Genomic DNA, 10,163 nt, shown 5'->3' with positions numbered 1-10,163 from the left:
CAAACAGATCATTTATCATTATTTTATTGACAAAATAGAATACTCAAATATTTGCTCTTAAGAGGGAGCAGTTGGTGGTAAGCCTCTAAACTTTTTTCTTTTTACAAAAAAAATTTACAGACTGTAAAGCATTTGGGTTATATACATATCTTACACATTTTGTACAAGGTACCAAATAATTATATAAATACATCTTTTAACATAGGAAACCCGTATTTATTTGGGGTGTATAATTAAGACACAACTTGAATGTGTTTAAGGCATCTGCCAGTTTGTTCATTTGATTTTGTTTTTTAAAAAAGAAAGTCATTTTGTTTTTGTTTTTTAAAAAGAAAGTTTCCCAAACCCTGTAGTCCTATGATATCGACACCTGCTGCTTTGATGTCACCTTTTGAGTTTGAAAGGAGGAGAAAAAGCAAAGCAGACGGAACCCCATCCAACAACCAAGAGGACTCCCGCCAGTCCAAGGACAGTCCTTTGCTTTGGGAGACTGGTGCCTTGAAGTATGGAGCACGTGACTCTAGACAAGGAGTGCAGGAAGGGGGCTGAGGAGGAGCTGGCCTGGCACTTGACAGCCTCCAGCAGCTGTATCCGTCCTGCACCTGGAGAGGCCACTGGGAAGCTTGGGAATGAAGGGGAGGCAGGGAATATAGTCAGCTGCACCCTCTCCCCACCTGTCCCCAAGAACTCTGTCTTTTACACCTGGGACAAGGGCATCTGTTTTGGATATGAGACTGAGCTGGCGGTGCCAGACCTCCACGTTAAGCCGGTGCTGACGTCGCTGTACATGGACCCCGCTCCGCCCCCCAGTCCCCCCACCGCAGCGGCAGTCACCATGCCCCCTCCGCCACCGCCAACCGCTCCGATGCTCCCTGCCACCACTGCGGCAGCGGTCCCCTTGCTGGCCCAGCAGCAACGGGTGCAGAGCGCCTTCCAGGACTCCAGAGTCTTCCCGGACCAGACCCACACTCCGGACGTGATGCCCACCACGAGGCACATGAAGTACTTGAGCATAAAGACCGCGTAGTCCGGCCGGCGCGCCTGGTCGGGCTGCTGGTCCCGCAGGCAAGGGCAGTTGTGCGTGGCCTCCCAGCGGGGGCGGTTGTGCTGCTCGTAGAAAAGGCAGGCCACCACGCTGGCGGCCGGGACCGTGTAGAGGACGGTGAAGAGGCCCAAGCGGATCATGAGCTTCTCCAGTTTGTGCGTCTTGGTGGGGCCCCCTTGCTGCTTGATGACGCTGCGGATGCGGAAGAGCGAGACGAAGCCCGCCAGCAGGAACATGGAGCCGATGGCCAGGTATATCAGCAAGGGGGCCAGCACGAAGCCCCGCAAGTTCTCCAGGCTCTGGTTGCCCACGTAGCAGATGCCCGCCACGGGGTCCCCGTCCACCGAGCTGAGCGCTAGCACGGCAATGGACTTGACGCTGGGCAGCAGCCAGGCGGCCAGGTGGAAGTACTGCGCATAGCCCGCTATGGCTTCGTTGCCCCACTTCATGCCAGCCGCCAGGAACCAGGTGAGAGACAGGATGACCCACCAGATGGAGCTGGCCATGCCAAAGAAGTACACCAGCAGGAAGACCACTGTGCACAGGGCAGGGCCAGTGCTCTCATAGCGCACGTGCTCCGCCACGGCTAGTTCCGGCTGCAGCTCCGCAGCGCCCCCTGCCGCCCCGCGCCCTCCGACTGCCGCGGCTGCTCCTGCAGCGCCCCCTCCGGCGCCCGCCGGCACTGCACCTGCCGCCGCGCCGCCGCTGCAAGCCACTTTCTCGTGGCCGGCGACCAGGCGCACCAGGTAGCCCAAGGAGACGAAGAGGTAGCAGGCGGCCAGGAAGATGATGGGCCGCTCGGGGTACTTGAAGCGCTCCATGTCGATGAGGAAGGTGGAGACGGTGGCGAAAGTGGAGATGAAGCACAGGATGGACCACAGGCCGATCCAGAAGGCGGTGAAGGCGCGCTCGTCGGGGCTGAAGTAGGGGTTGTGGCAGGGCAGCGCGCAGTTGGCGATCTGGCCGGTCTTGACGCGGTTGTAGAGCGGGTGGCGCTCGCTGGACACGGAGACCATGGGCGCGCGGCACTGGCAGCCCGGCTCGCAGGGCGCCGGAGGCCGGGCCTTGCGCAGGGGCGGCTCGGCGGGCGGCGGCAGCGGCGGCGGAGGGACGGCCGCGCCGGGGATCCTGGCGCCTCCGCCGGCGGGCTTGCGGTGCGGCGGCTTGGGCTGCGGGGGCGGCGGCGCGGCGGTGGCGAGCTCGGTGCGGTTGTAGTCCATGCAGAGCGTGTCCTGGTTGCCCTGCTCGGGCAGGCGGTCGCAGCGCATGCGGTCGGGCCAGGCGAAGCCGTACTGGCGCATGAGGGGCGCGCAGCCGGCCTTGGCCCGCTCGCACACGCTGCGGCACGGCGGCAGCGGCTTCTTGTAGTCGTCCAGGCAGATGGGCGTGTACATGCTGCACAGGAAGAAGCGCAGGTCCGCCGAGCACTGGATCTCCACCAGGGGCCAGAACTGGTGCACCTCCAGCCCCGCCTCGTCCTGCGTGTCGTGGTTGAACTGGTTGGGCATGTACGTGTAGTTGTAGCCGATGCCTTTGCACAGGGGCACCGTGATCTCCTGGCAAGACAGCTCCTTGGCCGACGACGCCGACGCGGACGAAGAAGACGCCGAAGAGGACGAGGACGACGCGGCGGCGGCGGCGGCTGCAGCCGCGGCGGCAGAAGCGGCCGAGGCGGCACAGCTAGAGCGCGGCAGCCCCGGCGACCAAGCCGGCAGCAAGAGCGGGAGGAAAGCCACGGCCAACAGGTAACTGCGCTCCATGCTCGGCCCGGAGCGGCGGCAGCGCGTCCAGGCAGACTCCTCGGGCGCCGAACGAGCCAGCCACGCCGGTCCTCCTCCTGCTGCTGCTGCCGCTGCCAAGCCGATCTCCTCCTCCGCCGCTGCTCCGGGCGCCACCTCTCCAAGCTCCAGCTCGCCTCGCCGCCTCCTTCCCGCGAAGCAAGTGCGCCCTCTGGCCCGGCAGAAGCGGCGGCTCGGGGGATCCCCCGCCGCTTTGGGGCGCCTCCTGCTCCTTCCCTTCTCGGCTCAGTCCGCTTCCCGCCGTCTCGCGTTCATCTCTTCCCCGCTCGGCTTTGTCGCAAGGACGGGCTCGGCTGCTGCTGCTGCTGCTGATCGCTTCCCGCAACTTTCCCCCAGCCGTGCCGTGTCAAGATGGCTGAGGAGCCCCGAAAGCTGCGGCGGCGTTCAGCGCGCTCCCCGCGTTTCCCGGGAGATCGCCGGTCCCCCTGCGCCCAGCGAGTCGCCTTCCCGATCCCCGAGCAGCTGCGGGAGACTTGCAGCACTCGCTCGCTCGCTCCCGAAGAAGCGCTGCCACCTGAGAAAGAGAGAGAGGCTCGCGGAGCGGCAGTGGCGGCGGCGGCAGCCCCGCCAGTCCCTTTGGCACAACTTCTCGCTCGCTCCAGCTCCAGCAGCGCCAATCCGGTGGCCGCGCTCTCAGGGATATTTATAGAGGAGGATGCCAGGCCCCGCCTCGCCTGTCCCAGCTACCTATCACGAGGGCTCCGGGCGGGGAACGGGGACCCCGACCCAGCAGGCTCGCTTAAGGTGGAGCGGGTTTCGCACCGGGGTGGGAAGGCGACTGTCGCTGCTGGCCCTTTAAGGCCCTGGGCTCGCTGTCGGTTCCTCGCTGTTTTTTTCTTTTAAAAAAGTGTAAATGTCCCGCTTTAACGCTTTGGCAGGTAAGTTGCATAAAAAAAGGGATTCTGCTCCAAACAACACCCAAGCTAAACACCCGTTCCCAGTCCTATAGTGGCTAATATTCAATTCACATATGATAAAAATGAAGATTTCTTCCCCAGAAGTTCTGTGTTACATTGTTAGTGGGGCTTACAAAAACACTTTTTCCCAGGCTTGAAATGCTTGAGCTCAGCGGGGGCGCATGCAACAGCGTTTCATTTTAGTTAATAAACAGTGTAGCAAACAGGTGTCCTGTGTCCTGTCCTGCAAATTCTGCATTCGAGGCGCTCTCTTGGGAATATTACGGGGATGGGATGGGGCGCTTCTTCAAACGGCATCTATCTAGTTGGAGCGGCTAATGGTAGCAGCTGCTGCTGCTGGCTTTACCATGTAGATTTCACTGGGATGTGGAGCACCAGTACTTTTTGGTCTGGGTGGGTTGGCAGCAGGTGGCACCAGTTTATTCATTGCCTTCCCTGCCAGGTTCAGAAAATAGTCATCCTTCAGGCCGTTTGTCTCCCCTCCCTCCAAATCTTGGCAGTCACCTTTTATATTATGTATTTATTTAATATGGACTTGCCTATCCCACTCAAAGGGACGTGGGTGGCGCTGTGGTCTAAACCACTGAGCCTAGGCCTTGCCGATCGAAAGTACGGCGGTTCGAATCCCCACAACAGGGTGAGCTCCCGTTGCTTGGTCCCTGCTCCTGCCAACCTAGCAGTTCGAAAGCACGCCAAAAAGTGCAAGTAGATAAATAGATACCGCTCCGCTGGGAAGGTAAATGGCGTTTCTGTGTGCTGCTCTGGTTTCACCAGAAGCAGCTTTGTCATGCTGGCCACATGACCTGGAAAAACTGTCTGCAGGCAAACGTCGGCTCCCTCGGCCAGTAAAGCGAGATGAGCGGCGCAACCCCAGAGCTGTTCACGACTGGACTTAACTGTCAAGGCTCCTTTACCTTTTTAAAAAAACCCCACTCCAACCCCAAACCAGAAGTGGGAAATCATCTTCAACCCCATCTCTATAAGCATGAGGCTCTTAATCTCAGGGTTGTGGATTCGAGCCCCACACTGGGCAAAAAGATCCCTGCATTGCAAGAGGGTTGGACCAGATGACCCTTGTGGTCCCTTGCAACTCTACAGTTCCATGATTCTATACACAGCTCTGAAGGCTGCATTGCCCAAGAGACTAATTTCTACACACGTCGCTCTGTATCCTCCATCCAAGACAGGCAAGAGGCATCAAGAGCTAAAGGACACTTTCCAGCCAGGCAAGAGCTAAAGGACACTTTCCAGCCACCTGGGGGTGCAAAGTGAAAGGCTAGTGAAGGGGTGGGGCCTGGGGAGAGTCCAGCAAGCCAGACAGAGAGGTATGGGGGTCACATTCACCCCCTGGGCCTGAGATGCCTTACCCCTGGACCTCTGCAAAAACCCCTCTTCCTACGCTCCTTAGCTAATCGCACAATTTCCACTGTCACAATTTGGGCTCTGGGCTTAATGGTCTTCCAGCTCTTCTCTGGGTGGCAATGTGTGTTGGTTCGCTTATTTCAAAAGTTGGCAAGCCAACCAAGTCCTACTGTGCTTAGGGATTATCCTGCCTGATCCACTGAGTTGGGGGCCCTGGTCTTTGGTCCCAAAGTCCTGCCCTGATGGCACCACAGAAAGCTAAACCTAAGTGCGTGTGACTTAACATGTATTCTGACTCTGTCTCTTCTTGTGTCCATCCTCTCTTGCCTCTCTTGGTCTGAATTTTGGATTGTAAGCTTATTGGGGCAGAGACCCTGACTTTGATGTTAAGCGTTTTGTTCATTAATGGCATAGCACCTTTTTGCTATGTCAATTTCCTTCAGAGGCCAGGAAGCAACAATATAGGAAGTGTGTTGTTTAGTATGTGTACTAGGCAAATTGTGCACTTAACAAGTTTGAAATGGGATTTACTTTTGCTTAATGGGTTTATCATGCAGGCACAAGGGATCTCATGTGCTCCCATGATAAGCCCATTAAGCAGACACAAATCCCATCTATTTTGATGGCACTTATCTTCCACTACAGATAATGTTTTGCAAGTGTGCTTAAATGGACCCCCCACTTCTAAACTTTTTCTACATTTGCTTCCCTGGTGACCCACCACTCATCTGCCTAACCGATGAGTAAGCAGAGATCATTGTGCACAGAGATGTGTCTCCCATTGCTTCACTGAATAACTGAGGAAAAAGCTTGCTAAAATAACTTTCAGCAGGAGTGCTGCCCTTTTCTTCCCCTTACCTCCATACTCTTGCCTGCTTTCAGTCTCACTCACCAGTGAGCTTAGGGTTTGACAGCTGCTCCATCCAGATAGGGGCAGGGGAAGAACAGAAAGAGGGAGTTAACAAGACCTGTCTGCCTGCTTGCCCCAGGCAGAGTGACCCAAAGCCCAGGAACTATGAAGCTCCTTATTTCAGCAGCTGCAAAATGGTTCTGCTCAGAGTCTCAAACACAGAGGGAAGTTGCATGGGAAGGTGGGTGCCTTGTACCAAGTCAGGCCAACAGTTCATCAAGCTCAGTGCAGTCTAGGGTTTCAGACCGTGAACATCCCCAGTTCTGCCTGGAGATGCTGTGGCCTGAATCTGGGACCTCCTGTGTCCAAAGCAGATGTCCCACCGCTGAGCTATGGCCCTTCCATACAAGGACACTTTTAGGATGAATTGACCATTTTCTGGCCACTGGCAGCAGCAGATCATACATGGAGTCGCACTGCACACTTTGGCAACTCTGGAAGTAAAACATATCATTCATTCATTCATTCATTCATTCATTCATTCATAAATAAATAAATAAATAAATAAATAAATGGGAGCTCTTATATTAGATCAGACCACTAGTCTTATCTACTTTGGTTCTGACTGGCAGTAGCTCTCTGGGATCTTGGGAAAGCCTTTCTCTAGTCCAGCCTCTTGAGATCTATTTTAATCCAAGAAATGAGATGTGGAACATTGGACCATTGAACATACTCCAGCATAGAGCTTTGGACCTTCCACAAGTGCTGGTTCCTTCAGTGTGGATAGAAGGGAGCCTGCAGAGCTGGCAAGGGTTAGGCAAATTCTACGTCAGGCACCATTAGGAAAGGGGTCAAGAAGATCAAATGCCAATATTGTCACAAGTCTACAGTGCGGCCACACTGGGAATACTGCCATTCTGGTTGCCACACCTCAACAAGGATATAATGGAGCTGGGAAAGGGCCACCGAAATCATCAAAGGGATGGAGAAACATCTGGGGCTTTGCAGCTTAGAGAAATGATGCGTAAGGGGTGCATGAAAGAGGTGTGTAAAACTGGGCATGGCATGAACAAGTGTCTGGGCCATCATGTCACTATGTCCTTGGGTCATCTGAAGTAGATAAATGTTGAGAGACTGAAAATACATTGTCCTATGCCATAGTTAAAGGAGGGAACTGCAAGCTGTACTGGTGGCCACCAGCCTGGATGGGTTTAAAGGGGGAATTAAACAAATTCATGGCCACCAACAGCTACATGATCGTTGTATATTAAATCCGGGGTCAGAGAGAGGATGCTCCGATTGCTGGGGACTGTGAGCAGGAGACTGTTACTGCAGTCATGTGCTACTTGTGGGCTTCCCATGGGTTTCTCATTGGTCTCTGGGAGAAGCATGCTTGACTTGATGAGCCTTTGCTCTGGTGCCATGGAGCTTGTGGGACGAGGATATATAAACCCCCAATGCAGAAACACGTATTCTAAATATATTTTGCATACACCATGAGGACTAGAAACTGAATTTTTACATCCCCACCATTTTATCACATGAGTGCTACATATGAAAACATCATGGGTCCATGGTGTGGAAGAGCTGATGGACGCTCCTGATCTGAAGTGACCCAGTGAAAACACAGTAAAAAGAAGAACAAATACTCATCCTCAGAGCTACATCCCTCTCTGGCACAAACAGATGCACATGGTCAGATTGCAGCGGAGAGCATGAATAAACCTAGAAGAAGGATACAAATGTGGCTTTGCACACTTAATGGGTTATTGGTTGCTATTCAAATTAATTTTAGTAGGGGGGTGTGTGCTTTAAGAGGGGATCCATAACTAGGAGCATAGTGACAGAAAGCTTCCGTGCCAATGGAGGAAGTATTTGCCTTCAGAATTTTTACACAGGTTGAGCACATGATTAAGGGTGTGATCTAACCCCACCTTTGGCAAATAAATGAAATAAAAATTGGAAGCAAAGTATCACAAATGGAAGGGCTAAATGCTGAGTAACAGGTTAGATACTGAAACCCCAAGATAATAACTGTCTTAGCCATTAAAAGAGGAGTGGGATCACAACACCTTTCAGCCCCAGCCAGCATGTGCAATGGTCAGAGATTATGGGAACTGCAGTTCAGCAATATTAAAAAAAAGGCCGCCTACCACCCCCACTTTAAAAATAGCCCCAACCCACATTAAGCCCAAATGGTGGCCTTAGGATCCTTTGGGGATCATTTCCAGAGTCCTGAAAGAGAAGAGCTTTGCTGTCTGTCTGTCTGTCTGTCTCTCACATGCAGATCTGGATCCAGACATGTAGAGGCCTCAAGCATTGAAAAGTGTATGGCTCTCGACCTTTTGCAATTCAAAATAAAAGCAATAATATGCCGTGAAATAAAAATTTAAAATAAAATACGGATTTATAACAGGAGCTGATTTTCCCACATTATTTCCATCTGGGTTAGTAGGACGCCTCCTGGTTTAGGTGGGATCATAGAATCATAGGATTGCAAAGTTTGGAAGGGACCACAAGGGACATCTAGTCCAGCCCCTTGCAATGCAGGGATCTTTTGCTCAAAGTGGGGCTCAAACCCACGACTTTGAGATTAAGAGTCTTTATAGCAGAGAAAAGCAGGTAGAGCGTGCAGTGGAGTTCTGATTCCACCCCACGCCCCAGAAATGCCACGTTTCATGTTTATTTTTGGTTTTTTTTTTGAAATGTCAAATCCTTTTAAAGAAAATCCTCACGGGTGTGAGGCATGGTGCCCCTGCTTTGCTGCTGTCCCCCAAGCGCGCAAATGGTGAGCCTGTCGGGCGACCCCGTGCTGCACCCGCACCTGTTAAAGCCACGGGCCTCTCCATCCTCGCCAGCCACCTTAAGCGAGGAGGCGGCCGGGGAAAGAGGAGGCGGCTGAGGCGGAGAAAGAGACGGGGAGGGGGGCGCCGGGCGGCGCTCAGGCAGCCTGGCAGGTTCATTTGCGCCTGTTCGGCCGTCCCAGGGGGTTGTCTTTCCTTTTCCGACGGAGTGTTTATTTTTTAATTGATCTGCTGTTTCATTTAGCGCTGGTGTGGAGCTCACGCTGGGGCCGTAATTGCTGCCGTCTCGGGAACGAGCGCTCCGCTGAGCCCAAGAGGGTGGCGAAGGAGGGACAGCAGTACAGTAGTAGCAGCAGCAGCAGCAGCAGGAGGAGTCGCCTTTTCTTGGGGGGGGGGGGGCGGAGTTGGTTCGTCGGAAACGAAAAGTGGAAAGGCTGGAAGAAGAGGAGAGAGGGAGAAACTTTCCAGCCGCTGCAGATTGCTTTTCGCCTTGCACGGAGGGAACCACGTGGAGCAAAGTAGCCGGACGCCCCGTCGAGGACGCAACTTTGGGGCTATGCGTGTATGGAAGGGGCGCGTCCCTTCGCTGGGCTAGGCACATTTTCTGGGGAGCAAAATCCGCTGTTAAATCCTAGCTCCCATTCTGGGAAACCTCGAACATGAAGGGTTCAGTGAACCACTCGGTTTCCAGTCCTCCTTCAGTCCGGGTGGACTCGCAATTTCTTTGCGCGCTTATGCTGGGGGGGGGGGGGGGGCAGGAGCTAGTCCCTGTGGGTCTCGCCATGCCCACGACTGGGTAGTTATTTACCGTGGTGTAAAGCACAACTTGCCCACGATCTGGCGGCATGAAACGGCTACCCTCCCACAGAGAAGACCGTTTAAGCGTTAATGATCGATGTAAAAAACAAAACCCCTATCATGCAAAACTGCCAGAATTTGCAACGATTTCATCAGAGGGTTCACTTGTGTTCGTCTTTAGCCTTAGTGCATCTTGAACAATCGTATCACTTCTAAGGAGCCAAGTTGCCCTAAGCACACGAGCCCCTTTGAGTTTAATTAAACTTGCTTCCAAGTAAGAGGGCTCAGTGCTGAGCTGTTCAAGAATGGCTCTACTTGAAATGCCTTTGCGACTTCGATAGGCTGCTAAGCAGAAGCAAGCCCTCTTTTAAGTTCAGTGGGGCTTGCTCCCAGGTAAGTAAGTACAGGATTGCAGACTAAATGGCATAGGTTTGGCTGCACTGTGCCTGGAGTTTATTGTGGGCAATATTTTGTCACCTTTCTCCCCCTACTGCAATGCATTTTTTTAAAAAAACAAAAACCACACACATTATCTCTCACAACCAAATAGTAACTTCTAAAACTTCTTATGGACTACACTTCAGATAT

General features: G+C 53.5%; 2 protein-coding genes across 2 annotated transcripts in view; one reads left to right on the top strand and one right to left on the bottom strand.

The window, feature by feature from the left end:
• Positions 1-6: 6 nt before the first annotated feature.
• Positions 7-2,810, bottom strand: FZD8 (frizzled class receptor 8). Its single transcript, XM_083466877.1, has one exon. It carries the CDS (start codon positions 2,803-2,805, stop codon positions 697-699), a length of 2,109 nt encoding a protein of 702 aa, XP_083323003.1. The 5' UTR covers positions 2,806-2,810; the 3' UTR covers positions 7-696.
• LOC310690345 (uncharacterized protein) overlaps positions 2,804-10,163 on the top strand; it is a gene marked incomplete at both ends in the record, with an annotated part of 37,947 nt that continues 30,587 nt past the window's right edge. The window contains 2 exons of the mRNA XM_083469104.1: positions 2,804-2,986; positions 3,181-3,588. Coding sequence (XP_083325230.1) covers positions 2,804-2,986; positions 3,181-3,588 — 591 coding nt within the window. The remainder of the gene's footprint in view (positions 2,987-3,180; positions 3,589-10,163) is intronic.

This window comes from Podarcis liolepis, assembly GCF_965112155.1.
Source record: "Podarcis liolepis genome assembly, chromosome: 12".
NCBI classification, from domain to species: Eukaryota; Metazoa; Chordata; class Lepidosauria; order Squamata; family Lacertidae; genus Podarcis; species Podarcis liolepis.
Note: the sequence above shows the minus strand (reverse complement) of the source record. Positions and strands in the feature narration are given on the sequence as shown.